Here is a 22180-nt window from a genome sequence, read left to right on the forward strand (position 1 = left end):
GCTTGATGTAACTAACCTGTCAAAAATAGGAAGAACTCAAAGGTCTGTCAAAATAAAAGTCTCTTAAAAGAAAGCTCTTCAACTGGATGCATGAAATTGAAGACAGAAAAATATAACTACTGTATAAAAATTGAATATTCAAAAAGTAGCAATAATACTCAAAATAACAATTCTATCATATTAAATGGTTGTTTAAATATTATTATTATCATTATTGTTATCTATAAACAATATTACAAATACAGTGTTGGGTGTAATGCATTACTAAGTAATTCATTACTGTAATTATATAAAATAATTATTTTAAATAATATAAAATAAGTAAAGGGATTACTCCTAATTTTTCAGTAATTTAATTACAGTTACTTCTGATATAATTGCATTAAATATTTTATAGTCTATAGAACAATTCTATATAAAACAATAGTGAATTTAAAATCTAAATTTAACATCTAATGTTAAAATATATGTTTTCTAATTTAATGCAGCCCCCTTAAATTCTTTGGCCAGTTCATGAATAATTTATTTGATTTTATGTGATATATTTGAAAGAATTAAAAGAACAGTTTTGTGTCTATCCTTGTATTTTTCATCTGGTGGAGGTTGATCAGGGTTTTAGAAAGTAATTCGTAATAAGTAATGCAATTACATTTCAGACAGAGTAATTAGTACAGTAATCGAATTACACTGTAGAAGATGTAATTAGTAGTTAGTAATTACTTTTTAGAGTAACTTACCCAAAACTGCACAAATGCAAGTTATTTATCAGCATGTTGTGATTCAGCCATAGCAGCCTTGTGCCACAGGTAATCAGATTTTTTTTTTTTTTTATTATTATGATTTTTTTTATTTTTATTAATGTTTTCATTAATACTGTGAAGCAAGCTCTGTTGTGTAGCATTTTAATTTACCAAAAATAAAATTGCAATTTTATGTAAATTAAAATGCTACACAAAAGAGCTAGCTTTTTTTTATTATTATTATTAAAGCTGTATGTATCAATTTGATCAAACAATTTGATAATAACATTTAATTAAAACATTTAACATGGAACCCCGAAAAATTCAAATGGAAAATGCATAATTTGTATCTGTGATACTTCATGCAATTCTTGCAATTCAAGTAATTTTCTGTGTAATTTCATCAAAAATCTGAGGCTTTTTATTTGTTGATTTATAGTATCGAGTTAGTATCGATACCGAGGTACCGGGGCTGGTACCGAAGTCAGAATGTTGGTATCAGAGCAACCCTATATGGTACAACCCTCTCGGATAAGTTGCGTCATTAATTTCATCACCTCTAAAGTACAGCAGCTACAGCCATGCGCATGTATTAGTGAGGCTGAGTATTTTTTGTTTTTATTTTATTAATTTGTTCGGCATTGTGTATGTTTTGTTTTGTTTGTTTTTTTTGTTTGGGTGGGGGGAGATGTTGTTTGGTTTTTAATTTGTTAGTTGCATTTTTTTAGTTTGTTTGCTTTTTGAATTGTGCGCTTTTTGTTGTTGGGTTTTGTGTTTTGTTTGTTTTTTGTTTTATTTAAGGCGGTCGCACACAGGACGCATCTGGCGGACAACATGGTGCGTTCTAAAATTCGAAACAATTGTTTTCAATAAAGGTACGCACACCTCTGCCGCCGCTCAGCATCTATCGGCGGCGCCGAGCTACGACTCCGGAGGCTGCTCAAATTTCTGCCGCACCATGGAGCGCAACTCTCATAGTTTTCCATTAAATTAAACGCAAATTATCAAAGGACAAAGATTATTTACTCACTGGATGATATATTGTGTATGTATCTTTCATATAGCCTACGTAATGTATTTTCAGTAACAAGTATGTCTTTGTGCGGTTTGACAGCTTGAATGAAATTAAACCCATTCAATGCTACAGATATAGAAATTCCATAACTTTGCCATTTCTAATCGTTCAGTTTGCGCAGTTACACCAGTTTCATACACTAACTGCAAACTAACTCATCAACATCTCTTTGTTCATTCTTGAAGTTCAAAAACATTTGTAACTTTTGTGTGTATCTGCACTGCACCTGCCACCTGCACCGCATCGGGTGGCAGACAGTACACACAAAAGTTACCAAGGTTTTTCCCTGCTTCAAGAATGAATAATGCTAGAGTAAATAACCTATGTCCTTTGATAATGAGGATTTGGGTCGAATTTAATGGAAAATATGTGAGTAGTGCTCCGTGGCGCAGCAAAAATTTGAGCAACCTCCGGAGTTGTAGCTGGGTGCCACTGGCAGATGCCGGGCAGCGCTGGAGATGATGCAGAAACAACTTCATCACATATACTTTTTATCTTACATGTAAGATAATAATAATCATATTAACAACAATAATAGCACTTGTTATTCTTATGGTGTGTGTGTGTGTGTGTGTATATACAATAAATCTTCATTCTGTTTGTCAGGTTTAATATACATTTTCATAATGATTAAAATAATACTGCTAAAAACTGCCAACAAGAATAAAAACATTTGTACAAGCGTACATTATTGTGTAATATATATATATATATTTGTATTTTTTTTTTTTTTAGCATCTTGACACTCTCCCATCCAAACTCAGCAGCATTCTGAGCAGCGATAAGAGAGGGCATGTGCGCATAGCACCTTCATGTGACTGTAATACATTAAAGTTATTAACAACATCCATTGATTGTTAGACGAATACGTACATGTGATAACTGAAAATCTAAATAATTTGCACCATGTGCAGTCATCATAATGAATAATTGAAGAAATAAATCACTTGGCATTAATGGCAAAACAAAAAATAGAACCGTTTCAAATATATTCTATATAAATCATAAGTTGTTCAATTTATCTGTATTATTTTAGATCGCTATATTTTATATTATTTTTTTTTTTTTATCAAGTATTATGTCAAAAAGTAAAACACTATGGCCAGCTTGAAATAAAACATTGCTGGCACTGAGGAAGCTGTAAACTGGCATCTCTCGCACTCCTTGTCTCTCTCGCTACCCCCTTGCGCTCTCTCTCCCTGCATGTCAGTCCTCCCCGTTATGGATTGTGGGCAAAATAGTGTCGGCGAGTGTACATTGGCTGCACACTCTAATTCAGAGTGCATTGTGGGTAAGAATGAATGGACAGATGTAAAGAATGAATTTGGACACCAATACAAAATGGCTGACACCCAAAATAGTGCACTATATAGTGGATAGGGAGCGGTTTTTGACACCGCTTATATCCAAATACAAAAGGTCCAAAAGGTCCCATAATAAAAAGAACATTGTGAGAAGAAAACTAATTTAAATAGTTTTATTTTGTTTAATAGTTTAGTTTGGAATCATGTTGATAATTAAATTAGTTTTTAGAAGACATGTAAAATTTAGAACTTGGTTGTTGGGAAAACATACAAATTTGATGCTGGGACCTGTAAAAGACTTTAATCTTTAATTAGTCTTCATTATTTTGTATAACACAGCAAAAAAACTTTATCTCTTGGTCAGTTACAAAAAAACATTAAAGGGATAGTTCACCCAAAAACTTTTTGTGATCATTCATTCACCCTTTTCTATTATTTTCAGTACGTGAGATGATCCTACATCCTTACGAGACTCAGTCTGACAGTTTCTACTTTGTGGACAACAAGCTGGTCATGCACAACAAAGCAGATTACTCTTACAGCGGAGGCCCTTAAGACACCAGGGGATGGAGCCAGAAACAGAGTTTGACTAACAGACCTATGAACCAATCAAACGTCTTTCTCCACCAGTCATGCCCTCCTTGATACGATGTCATAAACCACCGCCTACAGTGCTCATTGCCTGTTTTCATAAGATCTAGAGTCATACTATCACAAGGTCTTGTCTGATACATACATATCCTATTCTGATTTCCACACTGCCATTGTTCACAGTACATCAGCAAATAAAGCTATTTAAATGTCTGTTTTTACGCCCTCAAGTGAGCAAATTAAAATAAGGTTACATGTTTTGTATGGGCAAAGCACTGTGATGTGAATGGTTCTTGAGTGTATGTGGATTTTGATTTCAGTAATTTTGTGTGCTTGTTTGTGGACAGTGCTCACAATTTAAGACTGATAAAAATCATTATGTATTGCTGATGTAAAATAATTATTTCCCCATCAGAATAAGCTACATACCTTTATATCATATTTCATACTTGTGAACTTTTCAACCTAAATAGAACATTATTTTATGGTAAAACACAATAATTGATAGATTTGTGTTGCATTAGATATATTTTGATACGTGAACAAAGTTGAAACTTGCTTAATTTTGAGATGTTGATATTTGTGTGTATTAAAATAAAAAAACAGCAAAAAAAATAAAAAATTTGAAACAGTTGAAGATCAGTTAAAGGTGCACAACTGACATGGATCTACAGTGGTGTGCAGTTTGGTCAACGGGATTCGCTTGGTAACGTAATAAAAACCTTTGCTTTCAAAGGTCTGCATAAAGTTCTTGACACGTGGAAATATGCTGTGAAAGATGTTCTGTGTAGATCAATTGTTTGTGAAAAACATCCAACAGTACAGAAATGGGAATATAGCACATGTTACAAGCCTTGACCTTTCAAAGGTCTAGTCTGTGTGGTTTCTCTTGTATATGTGTGTGTGTGTGTGTGTGTGTGTGTGTGTGTGTGTATATGTATATATATATATATATATATACACACACACACACACACACACACACAAGGAAAGAAATATGTTTTCAGCTTTCTGAAGTACATCAGTGATCAAGGGATGGCTTCTCTCATCTGTACATCTAGTGTTCTCTTTCTCACACATTCCAATGAGTTGGGCCCCTCATGGATGTTTAGTACATATAGTAGAGGTTAGATTTAATGTTTCATCCAAGGATGTGTCTGATTTTTTTTTTTTTTTATTCATAGTGCAAAAAGTGCATTTAGGATAATGATGACAGAAAATGCTGTCAGTCTTTGGTTAAAGAGACACTTTCAGGACTCGACTCAAAGTGTGGATGAACTGGAAAAATGTTTCTAGTCAAAGATGTAACAGCTTTATTTATGACTGTAATTTATTGTAAATTATTTTGAGGGAAAAAAGAAAAGAAAAAAATGTTTTGGACAATTCAAATTCCAGTCTGGAATAAAACAGAAATAAATGTATGTTGAACTTTTGGAAATTATTGAAGTTGTCTTTCCTCCTCCACCCCTCCCTCCAGCTGGTTACTTTTTGTAAAAGTTTTGTTTTTTGTCTCACTTTTGTGTGTTTGGCTTTAACAAAGATAGACAGGGTTTTCCATTAGTCTTTTTTAAAGGTGCACTCAGTAACATTTTGTTTGTCATCTTGCACTTAGGGGCATGGATTCAGCATCATTCAAACACAATAGTTTTCAGTTACTGATGCAATTGAAGAAGTTCACTATTCACAGTCAGCCATGATTTATTAAATGCACGAGTGTAAGTGTCCAATAACAGGGTGGTTACTGAGATAAAGTGTGTACCCAGCTGGTCATGTGTTATAACATGGCTGCCCCTATGGGGACCCTCTCCATGTAGGAAAAAAAAAATATTTTTTAAGGTTACTCATATGACTGGAGTGCTCATGATTTTTTTCATGTTTCAAAATTACTATTAATTTCTTTAGGAGTAAGTTTTAATGAGGAAAAAATTACTGAGTGCACCTTTAAAATAATTTTAAAAAGTTATTTCCGGTAATCTCAACAGCTTTGTTAAAGGCCCAAGTATATTTCCAGTTTCTGTGTACCGGTACATCTTGTGCACAGTATATTTTATAATATACACGGTGCGTGTTGTCTGCGAATGCGCCTGCTGTTGCCTGTATCCGTGTCCACCAAAGCATTTTTTGCTAGCTGAAAATGCCTAGCTGGGAGCGCTTTGGTTGCAATGATACAGAATATCCGTGGAAGGCATTATTTTTCAATTATTCAGTGGGCTGCTGTCAATTATTCCTTACATATCCCACATCCGATTTTAATGGAACAGCATACGCGTCTATAGTGTGCATGCGTCAAACGCGTCCGTATGCGCTCGTGGTCAATACTATGAAAGGCTGAGCATGCGCGAGATGGAACAGCAAGCGAATTGTTTTTTAAAAAGTAGACGCGAGCCATGAATACCATAATCAGTTGTTCTGATTTTCTGAAAAAGTGACTCTTGAAGAGTATCTGTAAAACTCCCATTCTTACACATTAAGAACTTAATGCAAAGTTTCTCCATTGTTTTTCTTTTCCTTCAGTAAAACAACTGGCATTTTCAAGATGTTTTTATTTCAGAAAAATTAATTCCCGTTTATCAACATCTGTTGTTGCAGGTTCTGTAAAATTAAATGCAATTTGTTTATTTCAGAAAAGGCACTCATTGAGAAAAGTTTACATTTAAAATTAAAATGTTAACTTAAATTTTAAATGTCATGTTAATCATGTTAATTGACAGATATTAAACGGTGTTTTAAAAAGTAAATACAGACTGAATGATCTGAAAAGTGATCTAATATAAAACGTCTGAACAAGATCCTATAAATTAAATACATTTTCATGAACCAGCACAAATGGAAGACCAGAAAAGCTACTTGTAAAAACTAAAGCCACAATGTAGAAAAAAAAGCTCTTTATGTACAGTCCCTCTCTGATGAACGTATAGTTCTGCTTCTACCACTTCAGGGCGGCATGCACTCACATTAACAAACTCCTCATACTTGCCCTGTGCTGTTGAAAGTGATGTTTTAAAGATTTAAACAAAAGTTCAGAGGCCATCAAATCTTACTGACCTCTTCAGACAATGACCAAGCGTTCTTGAGAAGATACAGTGAAAAGCAGATGTATGAGACAAAACTGAGCATTTGCTCCAGAGGGCATTGATGAGGGGAGAAGTGCTGCATGCTACAACTGCTGTGACCCTTTTTTGCTTTTCATTGTACTTTTTTGAATCGTCTTCCCCTCTCTGTGACTTCAGTACACTCACTAAACCAAAGGGTTGGTTGGAAAGTTATTCATGGTGTTCCATGTGTGACATTGGTCCATGTAGGAAAAGTGTCTAGTTTGAACATGGCCCATCCCCACGTGTTGATGCCGAGGTTGATGCACAGAATGCCGATGATGTTGAGCATGAATCCTGCCCTTGCCTTCAGAGAGAGCACAAAGAAAATTGTTATGACTTACATTATCTTCTAGTGGCTCAGTGGTTCTCAAATAGTTTTGCTTCAAGACCAAGATTTAGAGTTAGAATTAGGCAGTTAACAAATTTGACTAGCTTCTACTAAGCGATGGATGAATTTTCAGCAAAATTCCACTGAATTGCATTTGATTTCAACATCATCCAAAGATAAAAGATTTCTAGAAATGTAAGAGAAAGGCACCCATTTAAATTGGGATCAACCATACCATGTCTAGTACTTTGAGGTTTCCATAGGAGAAGGCAATGGCATTTGGTGGAGTGGCTACAGGAAGCATGAATGCTAGCGATGCGCTGATTGTGCAGGGCAGCATGACATAGAGAGGATGGAGCTCGATAGTTGTTGCCTGAAGATGGAGACAACACATACAGTATGTGACATGTTGTGCAATACCGTCGAGACATTCTATATGGTGTAGTATTTTGTTATATTTAAACTGTGTTTAGCAGCTAATTGCATAGGTTAATTCAGGCAACGCTAGTTTTGTTTGTTGTTTAGCTGCCAAGTACTTACCATAGAGGCAAGAATAGGCAGGAATAGAGTGGTGGTGGCTGTGTTGCTGGAGCATTCTGTGAAAGTTCCCACCAACAGACAGAGGATCAGGGAGATGGCAAAGGGTGGGATATTCTTCAGAGGGGCCAGACTTTTACCCAACCAAAGGGACAATCCTGATGCCTTTTCACAAAGATTAAGAAGCAGCTATAATGACTGATTGCAATCATAAACAATATGAATTCCACTTGGCCTGGTCTTAGAATGACTGCATCACCTAAATGGCTCGATTATTAAGAAAACAATGAAATGCTTACAACTTGGTGCTGTTACACCACTGGAGTATCCCATGCCGGCCAAATGGTAATCAGTTATAGAATGGGCCACCAAGAACCATCTCAGGCAATGGGGTGCCTGAGCCTCATTAACATACAGGCCATACAGTATCTTTTAGGGTTCTTAATTTACATGAAGAGCACAACTTTATTTACATTGTGGGTGGCAACTCTCACACAATTGATTTTATTATTTTCACCAGGCAAACAATGAAAAGGGGCAACAAAACCCATAGACTTACATTGAACCAAGCCATATCAGAATATTGTAGAAACTTGAGCCAGTAAGCAAAACCCTAGCAATGCCCTAGCAATAACCCTTTGTAAAACAATGTTCATAATTTTAATGGAAAAAGAATGTAAAAATGCTACAGTAAAAAAATCTGTTATTTGGTTAACAATGCACAGTGAAAAGTTATAATTTTTTTCGTAAAATACAAGTAATTTTACAGTAAAATAAATAAAAAATAGTTTTTTTAGAAATAAGAAGTATGATTTACTTTAAAATTTCTATTATGTATATATAACAAGACTATACAAGTACTTTTATTGTAAACTATTGTTAAAATGTTGGTGGAAAAGGATAATTGGGCATTCCCAGATGTCCTTGTATCATCACATTTTATTATGATTTTTCATCTTTTTTTAATATCAGTTATATACATTGGGATGTTTAAGTTATATTGTTTAAATTTTATATTGTTTAGTTCATGTTTATGGCATTATTTTAATGGAACGTGTGACATTGTGACACTGTACAGTGTCTTTACATATTTATATGCTCCTGGAAGGGCCACTTTTAATGAAATTTAAGTCATTATGTGGCCTTTTCTTTTACCACCTGTGTTACTATGGTGGTTAACAGTAAAAAAATTTAAGCAGATTTTTGAAGTTCCAGTGGGTTGGTATATTAATATTTTATCATAAACGGTAGTTAACTGTAAAATATACAGGTAACAAAATGTCATACTGTATTGCCTAAAACATGGTCACTGCATTTTTAATGGTGAATTGCTGGCAACAACAGCTGCCTGGTATTTACTGTAAATTTAATAGGATTTTTGAAGAGGGCCTTGTAATGCCCTAGCAACAACCCAGAACATCATAGCAGCCACATAGCAACACGTTTAAAACCATCCACACCATCTAGGTGCAGTGTTTTGCAAGGGCAAGCACCACTCACAATTTTTTCACAAAATGTAAAAACTAGTATCAAAAATAATTCCATTTCAATCCTGAAGTTCAAGACTAATGAATGTGCATCATGTACATTCACTATGACTGTTATGTGTTTTTGAGTCATCCTACCTCACTGCCACTTGCCAAGGCAAATCCTCCCCCCAGCAGCAGAACTATGTTCCAGGGCATGCGTTCATGCACCACCTTCCAGTTTAGAAGAGTTGGAGGAGCCTCGAGCTTCTTCTTGCATTCTTTCTTCTCCTGTTTGTCTTCTTTATCTTGTGTTTCTCCTGTTTTACAAAACATGACCTCTGGTTTGCAATCCAGTTTTTAACTGATTGCGGAGTATTCTCTCCAACACAAATATGAATGTAAAATGCTCTTACCTTCCTGCTCTACTCCTTCACCTTCATAAATGTTCTCTTTGGATGAAGAGCAACACTCTACACGAGATGGAATAATGAAAAACAGGGTTGACATTAAAATGGCCACGGTGCCATCTGTGACATACCTTTGAAGAGACAAAGAGCAAATAAGAGGAAATAATTCACATACAAAGTTTGTCGAGTGACTTGTTGACACTCATTGATTTTAAAAGTGGATAAAAGGAATCATGAAGTGATTTCTGGTGAAGCAGACTCACTGTCCATTTTTGTTGAAAAGCTCGCTGGCCCAGCCTGGCATGAAACCCGGTTCTCGTGTGAACCACAGAATCACCAGCAAGACAAAGATGGCCAGCACGGCGCCCTCAGCAAAAGATATCCGGCCCAACTTCTTATATTCATTCTTCATCACTCTGTAAGCGTTTTTGTCTCCCTCGTTATTCGTACCACAGCCAAAAGATTTTTTAAAGCTGTTCAAAAAGATAATACCACAGATGAAGTGTATGTTAAAATAATTTCTGTTTACATTAATAACCAAGTAATCCAAATATCTTAATGTAACTTCAAATGGCCTCCCTTGAGATAAAATTTCAGGACCAGCCATCAAATCTAACTATCTAATAACTCTTGCTGCCTTTAGTCACACTGTATTTAGTGTAAAGAGGGAAAGCCACTTACTTAAAACCCAAATACATGCACTGCAACCAGAGCCAAGAGAGCACCAGCATCAGCACCATGTTAGGGAAGGCAAAACCAAACCAGCTGGCAAAGTTGATCACGTCAGCGTTATCTGGAAAAATCCTGTAAAAAAATAAAATAAATAAATAAATAAAAAAGTGCAACATGAGATGAAGACCAGATCAGCATTTTATAATTTGGCCCCAATTCTGTTATGCACATTTTTATGCTGTAGGCCTATGCAAAATATTTGGTCACCTTTTGCCTTAACACAACACAATAAAAATAAATTTCAGTTTAAAGAGACAAATATATTTGGGTTATTTTAGGTTGCAAGTGTTGCAAACCACGTCCAAGCAATTCCACATTCCATATGTAAAAAAAGATTATACATGAATAAAAATTATTTCAATACTCCCTTTAAGAGCAGACATTAGAAATAATAATAATAAAAATAATAGTTTTTCAATATACTAAAGCTTTTCTTCTTCTTCTTTTTTTTTTTTAAGTCATTTGACAATTTAACCACATAAATTGTAATTTTAGATAAAAAAAATTAAAATAATAATTTAATGCAGAAAAACACTGAAAGTAATTCTTATAATATATAAATATATAATTCAATAATAATTATCTATTAAATTATAATATATATATATATATATATATATATATATATATATATATATATATATATATATAATATTAAATACCCAAATTAAATATTTTTATATTTTTACATATTTCTTACAATATGTCAGAAGAGTAAATGTCTGTGGTGTTACCCAATAGATCATGAATATTACACAATACATTATGTCTTGCTTAAATTCTTTAAGTTTTAATTAATTTTTTTACATTTCAAAAGGTGTGGTGAGAGACATAACAGGATATATGACAAACTTACTCATCCATCTGGCCCTTGAGAATGAGATTTGGTGTTGTGCCCGTTAGGGTGGCAGTGCCTCCAATGCTGGCGGAGTAACACACAGAAAGACTCATCCCTTTAGAAAGACGAAGATACTTCGCCTCACGCTCCTTCCTCCTACGTTCAGACAGTGGATTGATTCCTGCCTCTGGATCTGAGCTGACTGTGAAGATATAAATGTAATAAGCTATAAGACAAGAAGGATGTTTATTGAACAGCATGTAGAACTTTTTTTCTTTATTAGACCTTGTACACACATACTGACCTGTACTGTCTACAAATTTCTTAATCAGTATTTAAGTCTTATTTTCCAGTATATATATATATATATACACACACACAGTTGAAGTCAGAAGTTTACATACACCTTGGCCAAATACATTTATTTTCGTTTTTTCACAAGTCCTGACATTTAATCGTAGAAAACTTTCCCTGTCTTAGGTCAGTTAGGATCACTACTTTATTTTAAGAACGTAAAATATCAGAATAATAGTAGAGAGAATGATTTATTTCAGATTTTATTTCTTTCATCACATTCCCAGTGGGTCCGAAGTTTACATACACTTTGTTAGTATTTGGTAGCATTGCCTTTAAATTGTTTAACTTGGGTCAAATGTTTTGGGTAGCCTTCCACAAGCTTCTCACAGAAAGTAGCTGGAATTTTGGCCCATTCATCCTGAAAGAACTGGTAAAACTAAGTCAGGTTTGTAGGCCTCCTTGCTCGCACATGCTTTTTCAGTTTTGCCCACAAATTTTCTATTGGACTGAGGTCAGGGCTTTGTGATGGCCACTCCAATACCTTGACTTTGTTGTCCTTAAGCCATTTTGCCACAACTTTGGAGGTATGCTTGGGGTCATTGTCCATTTGGAGGACCCATTTGCTACTGAGCTTTAACTTCCTGGCTGATGTCTTGAGATGTTGATTCAATATATCCATATAATTTTCTTTCCTCATGATGCCATCTATTTTGTGAAGTGCACCAGTCCCTCCTGCAGCAAAGCACCCCCACAACATGATGCTGCCACCCCCATGCTTCACGGTTGGGATGGTGTTCTTCGGCTTGCAAGCCTCACCCTTTTTCCTCCAAACATAACGATGGTCATTATGGCCAAAAAGTTCAATTTTTGTTTCATCAGACCAGAGGACATTTCTCTAAAAAGTTAGCTCTTTGTCCCCATATGCATGTGCAAACTGTAGTCTGGCTTTTTTATGATGGTTTTGGAGCAGTGGCTTCTTCCTTGCTGAGCATCTTTTCAGGTTATGTCGATATAGGACTCATTTTACTGTGGATATAGATACTTGTCTACCTGTTTCCTTCAGCATCTTCACAAGGACCTTTGCTGTTGTTCTGGGATTGATTTGCACTTTCACACCAAACTACGTTCATCTCTAGGAGACAGAATACATCTCCTTCCTGAGCGGTATGATGGCTGCATGGTCCCAAGGTGTTTATACTTGCGTACTATTGTTTGTATAGATTAACTTGGTACCTTCAGGCATTTGGAAATTGCTCCCAAGGATGAACCAGACTTGTGGAGGTCCACAATTTTTGTTTCTGAGGTCTTGGCTGATTTCTTTTGATTTTCCCATGATGTCACACGAAGAAGCACTGAGTTTGAAGGTAACCCTTAAAAATACATCCACAAGGTACACCTCCAATTGACTCCAATTAGCCAAGTAGCCTATCAGAAGCTAATTGGCTAATTGTCTAAAGGCTTGTCATCATTTTCTGGAATTTTCCAAGCTGCTTAAAAGCACAGTTAGTGTATGTAAACTTCTGATCCACTGGAATTGTGATATAGTCAGTTAAAAGTGAAACAATCTGTGTGTAAACAATTGTTGGAACAATTACTCGTGTCATGCACAAAGTAGATGTCCTAAATTACTTGCCAAATCTATAGTTTGCTAATATGAAATCTGTGTAGTGGTTAAAAAATTAGTTTTAATGATTTCAGCCTAAGTGTATGTAAACTTCTGACTTCAACTGTATATAATTTATATATATATATATATATATATATATCCTTAAAAGTAGATCCATTTATTTGGGATTTTAATATTTTATGTTTTCAAAGAATATCTTGAAGTAAATGTATTTTTCTTAAACACATTGGCAATTTTTTTTTTCTTGTTTTAAGTGGGGGTTTAATTTGGTTTCCAACTAAATTAAAGTAATAAACCATGAGAGGCCATGCTTTACAGTGATTTTATGTGAAGTGCCTAGAACTCCCTTACCCATGCTAAAATCACTGTAACACACGGATTCAAGTGGCTTATTGCATTTATAAAATGACGGCAACAGCAATATGATGAAAGACATCCATTTTTAATAAGCAGTTCAATGTATTTTATTTTTAGCAATAATAATTTTATAATAAGTTTATAATAATATTGTGGTTGCTAGGCAACACCTGCCGCATTATTAGGGAATGTTATAAACATTTTAAAACGGCTTCAAACACGGCTTATCCAATCAGACTTCAGTGTCAGAACTATCCATTTTATAAACATATTTTAAAGATGTTTAGATATATTTTAAATCAGAAAACAAGACAAAAATACTGATTAAACAAAATGACATTTTTTTGCAGTGTAAACAACAATGTTTAGATGTTAGACATACTACTTAGTTTGTCTCCAGTGACATAGTCATCCAAAGGAGGTTTGGTGTCAGAGACCTCGGCCAGCTCAAAAGCTTGGTTATCCTGCCCTTCCCTGAGCTCTTTCTCATCAGCCTCAGCCTCTGTGACACTGAGCTGCTCGAGAACAGCCTGAGAAATGGGCAGCATCATGGCTGTGGTGGCTGTATTGCTGATCCACATGGAGAGGAAGGCTGTCACAATCATGAAGCCCAGCATCAGCCTGCAGAAAATGCATAATTTAAAGGGATAATTCACCAAAAATGATAATTATTTCATAATTTACTCACCCATATGATGTTCCAAACCCATATGACCTTCTTTCTTCCATGGAACACAAAAGAAGTTAAGCAGAATGTTAGTATCAGTCACCATTCACTTTCACTGCATCTTTTTCTACACAATGAAAGTGAATGGTGACTGAGGCTATCAGTCCATAACATTCTGCCTAAAATCTCCTTTTGTGTTCCATTGAAGAAAGAAGGTCATACAGGTTTGTAATGACACAAGGGTGAGTAAATGAGGACAGAATTGTTCAACTATCCCTTTAAATACTATGTCAGTTGAAGAGATGAGAAAGAGAAGTGTGATTGTGGTCTTACAAAGCAGGTCGAACTCCCACTATTAGGAGAACCCGTAGGGCGATGCGCTTATGGAGATTCCAGTGTTCAACAGCTATAGCCACCAGCAACCCCCCAATGAACAGCATATTGGTGTCCTTTAAATACTGCACACATACCTGAGATACAAATAAACACATTCAATCCCATGTTTAACTGTGGGCACTGTTACTGACATACCACTGACAAATAAAAAGCTCAACCCATCCTCTCCCAGCCAATCAACAGGCGGACAATTTCAGACATTTTTCTTCCATATTGATGACATTCTTCAGTTCACAAGTTTACAACCACTGGGGTTATCAACTGCACAGACCCATTAAAATGAGTGTCTTTTATAGCAATAAGTTACTCGTGTCTGTGCATTAAAGAGATTTTACCACAGGAAAGGGATGTTTTCTTCAACTTTAGACCGAAAATGTTCTTGTGCTAAAAAAGCTAGCCACGCAAAAACAGCAACACGTGACGCAACAGTCAAGAACGTCTGGCTAGTGCATGTTTACAAAGAAAAACAACCAAAAAACAGTATAGTTACATCACTTGCTTTCATAAATTGTATATAGTTATAATACATACTATAAACCGTAAACAATAAAAAAAAAAACACTACTGTTAAATAAATAGTTACATTTATTTAATATTTACATTTACAATGTAGAAACTTCATGAATCACCATAATATACAGTCTGTGTTTAGGTCATAGTATGTTTATCAGCACAATGGCATCAGACGCTGCTCATCCAATTAGATTTTAGAGGACTTATGCTGATATAGGTGGGCTCTGTGGGCATGTGATGAAGTCCTTCATCAGTCGTCACTTTTAAATAGTTTCATGACCATAGACCCTCTCACATGACTCAAACTACAGTATCATAAAGCCAACTGTAGGGGTGCAGAATTTTAACAATACCTGTCCAGACTGCATGATGCCCATCATAGGGAAGAGGACAACAGGCAGCAGGGCAGTGATGGCCAGTGGCATGCACTCTGTGCACCAATACAGTGCCATCAGAATGATGGCAAAGCCACATTTTGCTTCCTGAAAAGCAAAATAGTAATTGTCACATTTCAAACAGGTGTTTGAGTAATAGAAGCATTTCTAATGGAGAGAATTGCTGGACATGAATAAGATATCACAGAGAATATTGTAAGATAATGTGATCTCATGTCTGTGGGGATTCTCTCATCTCATGTTGTCAAAGGTGAGGAAAGGGCAGGATTCAATGTGGTTATTTATTCGTGTCTTTCTATTATGTCTCTCTGCACAGTGAAGATACCTGGGGATAATATCTTATGTTCTCTAATCTCATCAAGACTATTGAGACACATCTATCGCTCTCAGAACACTGATAAAAGCAACCTTGACCATAAATGACCATAAACTACATTTTTTTAATGCATGGAGGCACTATTTTGTTTTATGACTAGAGGAAAGCCATCACAGTCTTTTTAAACTTTCCAAAGTATTGTTGTTTGTAATTACCATTTTAATTAGCAAATATTTCAACATATGTATGTTTTCACTTTTGTAAGGGAATAAAAAATAAAAAAGTGAAGAAAACAATGATGATTATAGTAATAATTGAATTTACGTATATAATAATATGCTTCTTGTAAACTCACACATCTAAAGGATCTTAAACTTCTAATTACTCCTCTTTTTTCAGCTGAATTGGGGTTCTCAGGAGTAACTAGAGGCCACATTGCTTTACTTTCTTTGTTTTGAACTTCAACTGTTTCTGGCAGACCTCTGCAAGCTGTGTCAATATGGTCCCCGGGGTTCCACTTATAAGTACAGTTTGTTTTTCGCTATTATTGCTGCATATTCAGCTGTTCATGAGGCTTATTTTTTTTTTTAAATCAAGTTTACCTGCGTTATGGGAATATTATATTAATCAGAAATCGGAACTATACCACTATGTTCACATTCTCTCTTTGACACTTTTGTAATCATTGGCAACAAAAAAGAGTTTTTGGTTCTGGTTAACATTTTGGTAAACATGCAATTAAAGGGACAGTTCACCCAAAAATGAAAATTCTGTCATAATTTCAACTAAACCTCATGTTGTTCCTAACAGATTAGCAGAATGACAGCCCCAGTCACCATTTACTTTTATTGTTTTAAAAACAGATGTAATGAAAGTGAATGGTGACTGAGGCTTTCAATCTGCCGGACATCTTTTGTGTTCCATTGAAAAAAGAAAGACAAAAGATCTGGAACAACATGAGGTGCGTAACTCATTTTTGGGTGTTCCTTTAAGTGCTCTGTGGATCATTTTCTCAAAATACTTCAACACAAATAAAACACACTTTTACTCACCGGAGTTGGGATAACCAGAGGTAGGGGCAGTATCAGAAAGGGGGTGATGAAGATGATCAGGTAGTTTCTGTGAATCCACAGCCATCGAAGAACTCCTGCCATGTCTTCTGGCCCTAAGCTTCAGATGTCAGGTGTGATGTGGATGGAAAACAAATCAAAGTGCTGATGATGTGAGTAGAGCAAAGGAGGCTGAGCATGATCAATGTGTTTATAGACTTCGTCACATAAGAGAAATTAAAAATTAACTGTGTGAACTTGGGGAGGGTAAACAGGGGCATGAAAGGGGAGGGCAAAAAAAAGACGGCAAACAAAAAGGCCACAAACTCATTCTGTGTTGTTACTAATGGAATTATTAAAAGCATATGTGGACTTTTCACACCATTGATGTCATCATGGAAGAGCAAGTGTCACTGATAAGTGTCTTTATTTTCCACTGGTGTTGTTATCTATGGAATGTTTCCTATAGCTGTTCTCTACTGGGTAAATACTATGTAAGAAATATGTAACAGTGACAGTTAAAAGCAGGAAAGAGATCAGTGAAGACAAATGGCAAAATACATTTCAAGACACCTTATTCCAGTTCTTGAGAAAAAACTCTTTGCATTCAGAAGTATAGTCCCTATTCAGTTTGAAGAAGTGGACAAACACTGTTATCTTCTGTTGCACAACCACCAAATGAAAAAAGAGAGCTGTTAAGAAATGAAAAGTGTTTAATGAAATATGAGTGAGTTTATTAGAACAGACTGCCAGGTGATTATAATAGAAAATCAGACACACTGAATGAATAATTTTATAACTTTTCACCTGTTCATTATAGTGAACTGATTATGCTGCTGCAATAGATTTCAGCTAAAGACAAATCGGCACACACATGCCGAATTTTATGTGAGATCAGTCTGTATGGTTAGTCACAAACCAGATGTGAATTAACAAGTTGGTTTCCACAAGAGGCAAATGAAGTTCTCAAGACTATTTATATTTATAAAACTATTTATTTTTCTTTCTTTCTTTCAGCCAAGAAAATGCTTGGTGCCTTTGCAGTTAAACTTATACAGTTCCATTACTTCTCTTTAAAAAAATCATAGTTTTATGTAAACTTGTGTATGAGGAATGTGGTTATTATTTTACATTTCACAAAACTAAGATAGGGGATAATGAATGTCTAATAAAATCATAAAATTCTGACTTTTTTATAATACCCAATTCATGTATAACAATGATGTGCTAAGCTTGAATACTGTAATAAAATTCAGAGTAGTGATGAACAGATCAACAATATTTGATACACCTGATAATCTTCCGTTATACTTTCAATTGTATCAGCATTACTTACTAATCTCCAGAGACATTGAACTCTTCATTTGTAACCATTAAAACAGATTTAATTTGGAAAACAAAAATTATCTTCCTTGTTTAAACCAATGTAAACCTCTATTTTTAGTTAATCATGGGAGCTAAGTCAAAGTACCATCAGTCAGGGACGACAGAAATAGGTTATGTCTATTATTATAGTGTTGACAGGCAGCATGTGACTGCACTTGAGTCTCTTTTTTGCACTATTTGAGTTCGGCACATTAAGAAGGAGCATTGTGTCATTTTTTAAGCCCCTTGTCCATTGCAATGAAAATTTCCATCTCCAACATTTTCCTACAGTCATAATGCTTCTCTTTCAACTATGGCCGTAACTGCCCTAATATGTGTAAAAGGTCCAACATATATATCATTTCTCCAAAGCTTTGTTCTTCCTTAACCACTCCATAGATTCTGTTATTGCACATTGCATAATCCCACCAAACAACCTTTGGAGTGTTGCGGTATGTACAGAAAGGACAGGTTTCATTAAAACACTTACTGTAACTTTGGCTTAAACTTTCACAGTACCTCCTTCACAAAGATCTTGTGCTAATCTGGGGGAATAATGTAATTCCCATTTGTGTTACTCTGTCAAGTTCTATTGCCGGCAAAATTATTTCCTTGCCTTGGGGAAGAAATCCATATTGCACTTTACAAGATCATAATGGCAGTAGCTTTATGGAGCTATTCACTCATAGACAGTGTGAGCTGTAAGCATTATTATAGATGCTGTTTTATTAGGTAATATACTGAGCATTGCTGATAGACCTTTGTTGCGGCACTGGACTATTGGATTAATCATCTTTATGGCTGTCTAACAGGCACAAGACAACCTAATTTTACACTATATGTACTGCACAATGTTTGGCTGTTGTCCCAACACAATCGATTGGGAAATAATCCCAAGGTCACACGCTATTGTTTCTGAACACTTAATGGGATAGTTTGCCACAAATTAAAATTCTGTAAACATTTACTCACCCTCATGTTGTTCCAAACCCATATGACTTTCCTCCGTGGTACATTCACTTTTATTACATTTGTTTTTCTCCATAAAATAAAATTCATACAGGTTTGGAACAACATGAGGGTAAAGAAATGATGACATAAATGTCCTTTTTGGGTAAAATATACTTTTCAACCATCCATCCATCAGTTTCTATAGCCACTTATCTTTGTAGGGTTGCAAGGAGTGCTGATGCCTATCCTGGCTGTCTTGGGCTGAAGCAGTGAAAACAGTCTGGACAAGTGGCCAGGCCATCACAGGCAAACAATTTTACACTCTTACTCACACCTAGTGTCTCCAGTTCACTTGACCTGAATGTTTTTGGACTGTAGGGGACAACAGAGCACCTGGAGGATACCTGTGCACACACTGGGAGAACATGCAAACTCTACACAGAAAAGTCCAGGTTGAGCCAGTACTTGAACCATGACCTTCTTAATGTAAAGCGGCAATGCTACCCGCTAAGCCACCGTGCTGCTCCCTTTAAACAACCATGACTTCCTGAAAATAAAAAAATAAATTATGTGAAACTTGTGATATTTATTACTTACTGAAATACTCTATAGGTGAAAGCCAAAAGTTTTACTCTAGTTAGGGCTGTTGTGCCTTTCTTTCAAGAAAGATAATATTTCTGGGTTGTAATTCTGCCACAGTCAGACCTTCCTTGTTCTTGAATTAGGACTTTAATCTTTTTCTCAATGATTTGGCTTTTGACCTCAATAAAAGACAAAGTCCATTAATTCTGCATATGATCATCTGATTTACATATAGCAATTCATGCAATTTCTGAATAATAGCATCTGGCAGGACATCAAGTTTCTGGCTTAAAGGAAATATCATGGCACAAAAATGATTTGAGAGTTATCTAAATACACAGGTCACTGTGAAAACGTTTCCTTTTACATATCACTTTCTAACAAAAATAATTAGTAACCTATTCCAAATTTCACAAAATTAAAGTTGATATTATTAATAAGAAAACAACTTTAGTCAAGTGATGCTTGACATCTGTTTCTCTCAGCCATTTCTGTTTCTCTTAGTCATTATTTTTGTTCAAATAGTTCCGTTTTAGAAAAGAAAGAAAGAAAGACAGTGTAGCCGGTGGGTTGAAAATAATCACCACAGGAAACAAAAATATATTTTGGGGTTTTTATTCTGACTGCTGTCTCAGAAAAAGGACAGTGATCGATGGGGCCGTATTGTATTTAAAAAAAGAAGAAGAAAGAAAATACAAAAACTGTATCATTGTGCTTATGAAATCATGAAAAATTTGATTACAATCCAGGATTTTTCTGACTAAATGTGACTCAAAAATAACAATGTCCCAAATGAGAGCAAAAATGATTCAGTTAATTTCAGCACAATGAAACTCAGTAGAAAAAAAATATGGTACAATGAAATACGGTAGAGGCCAATGCCAAACGAAAACACAAACAGTTCACTAGCCCACCCATGCTTCAGCGCACATCACCCCAGTACATGCTCAAATCCAGTAGTGGTTCTAGCTTGTATGGCGCCCTGGGCGAAACTCCCTTCAGCCCCCATGAGATGGCTGGTGGACTTCAGGGTGCCTCATGCCGCCCATGCCTTAATCCGCCCCCGCTCACACCATTCACAGTTCTCCATAGATTAATGCACTTCCTCAAATCACCCAAAGCATCCTATGCATTCAACACATGCCCAAACACTCACAGTACTTCACGCATTCAACACATGCCCAAATCACCCAAAGCACTTTATACACTTCTAACCAGGCCTTAAGGACATGCACAACAGTTCAAACAATAGAACTCCCCTATTTTCACATATAACATGTATTATACTCATTAGGAAAACATTCTGGGCTATAAATCATCAAATGAGACATGACCAATACCAAATTTACATATCCAGTCCTGCATGTGCAAAAACGTGGTCAAACTCACACATGCAATCCACACGCATCCCCCAAAAATGATCCTCAACAAACTATCAACTCCAGCATACAACTTTTCTGAACACACATTCAATGCAACCCATAAGCATTTTGTACAAAATTTGGCATCCACCCAAAGAATTATCAACCGATGAACAAAACCGGGAGCTCTCCCGCATAACACATGTTCCCATGCCTCCGGCTCCCAAAGGGGCCACATCCAATTCATGACCAGAGTTAAATTATATGAAATTTCTCCACTTGGCTACAAAATAAATGAAGAAAGAAAGAAAGAAGACATTTCTATCTTTTTTTATTCACAACAGGCATATTTAACATACAAGGCTCAATACAAACAGAATACACATTTAAAAAAATCAATATTCAGGGGTATTAAAAGAAAGAAAAAAGAAAAGAAAAAAGTTATGCATCTGTTAAATTATACAAATAGAACATATTAACAATTCTCAACGATTTACTGTTTTTATTTAATTTTACCATGCTACCGGAATTTTGCAATTCTGTGAGAAATAATTTTTAAAAAGTTTTGTTTTCTGACCATTTCACTTTAATGGATAATGGTATTTGTTGGCAAATCTATGGCTGTGTGTTATATTGCTAATGACTTCAATTATTTCAGCACCTTGGCCAGCACACTTGTCATTGGAATCTGAATAGGCATCAGTCAACTCCTTTTGATGCAAATACCTCTCACAGATACTAAAATGGTGTAGTGAAAGTTTAGTGTAGCAATAATTACTAATCTCACTTTTTGCTCTCTGTTTGCTCATTTGTTGTGGATGACCCATTTAAGTCAGTTATTTAAAGATTGACCATCAACTATTTTAATATAAACTAAGTGCAAGGATCGAGTTACTCAGACAGTAAGGTCATTGGTAGCCAGCTGTTATGTGCTTTAGCTCACAGTTCAATACTTTATTCAGGTCACTGATATAGTCGCCCTCATTAAACCTAATTAATTTCAGACCTATTTGGTTAAATCTGTGTTAAGCCCTCTTACATTAGAATCAACTCGGATGCTTTTATCACAGTAGAGACAAGTAACAGAACAACTTTTTGGTGATCATTGATTATTTCAGAGCAAAACAAACAAGCAAGGGTGACTTTTGGAACCATCGATCCCCAGAGCTGTCCTCCATAACTGCATCA

At 35.5% G+C, this 22180-nt stretch overlaps 2 protein-coding genes across 2 annotated transcripts in view; one reads left to right on the forward strand and one right to left on the reverse strand.

Moving 5' to 3' along the window:
* The window catches only part of LOC127431249 (protein unc-119 homolog A-like), a 37224-nt gene extending 32076 nt beyond the window's left edge, over window positions 1-5148 (forward strand). The window contains exon 5 of the mRNA XM_051681600.1: window positions 3562-5148. Coding sequence (XP_051537560.1) covers window positions 3562-3674 — 113 coding nt within the window. The 3' untranslated portion in view covers window positions 3675-5148. The remainder of the gene's footprint in view (window positions 1-3561) is intronic.
* Window positions 5149-6077: 929 nt separating this feature from the next.
* LOC127430749 (solute carrier family 13 member 2-like) lies at window positions 6078-16894 on the reverse strand. Its single transcript, XM_051680773.1, has 12 exons — window positions 16737-16894; window positions 15327-15455; window positions 14398-14534; window positions 13780-14018; window positions 11135-11318; window positions 10228-10350; window positions 9810-10019; window positions 9553-9677; window positions 9296-9456; window positions 7674-7835; window positions 7369-7506; window positions 6078-7109 (listed from the first exon to the last, which is right to left on the reverse strand). The coding sequence occupies exons 1-12, from the start codon at window positions 16836-16838 to the stop codon at window positions 6978-6980; spliced, it is 1842 nt and encodes a 613-aa protein (XP_051536733.1). The 5' UTR covers window positions 16839-16894; the 3' UTR covers window positions 6078-6977.
* Window positions 16895-22180: the final 5286 nt, after the last annotated feature.

The sequence above is a fragment of the Myxocyprinus asiaticus genome, chromosome 40 (genome assembly GCF_019703515.2).
Source record: "Myxocyprinus asiaticus isolate MX2 ecotype Aquarium Trade chromosome 40, UBuf_Myxa_2, whole genome shotgun sequence".
NCBI classification, from domain to species: Eukaryota; Metazoa; Chordata; class Actinopteri; order Cypriniformes; family Catostomidae; genus Myxocyprinus; species Myxocyprinus asiaticus.

What these genes read in the sequence shown, in the direction of transcription:
- LOC127430749 (XM_051680773.1), bottom strand. Translation starts at nt 16,838, where the DNA reads ATGGCAGGAGTTCTTCGATGGCTGTGGATTCACAGAAACTACCTGATC. An exon ending in GTGGGAGTTCGACCTGCTTT is followed by an intron (nt 14,019 to 14,397) that starts GTAAGACCACAA and finishes CATTTTCTGCAG; the next exon opens with GCTGATGCTGGGCTTCATGA. An exon ending in TGAAGGAGTAGAGCAGGAAG is followed by an intron (nt 9,457 to 9,552) that starts GTAAGAGCATTT and finishes TTTGTAAAACAG; the next exon opens with GAGAAACACAAGATAAAGAA.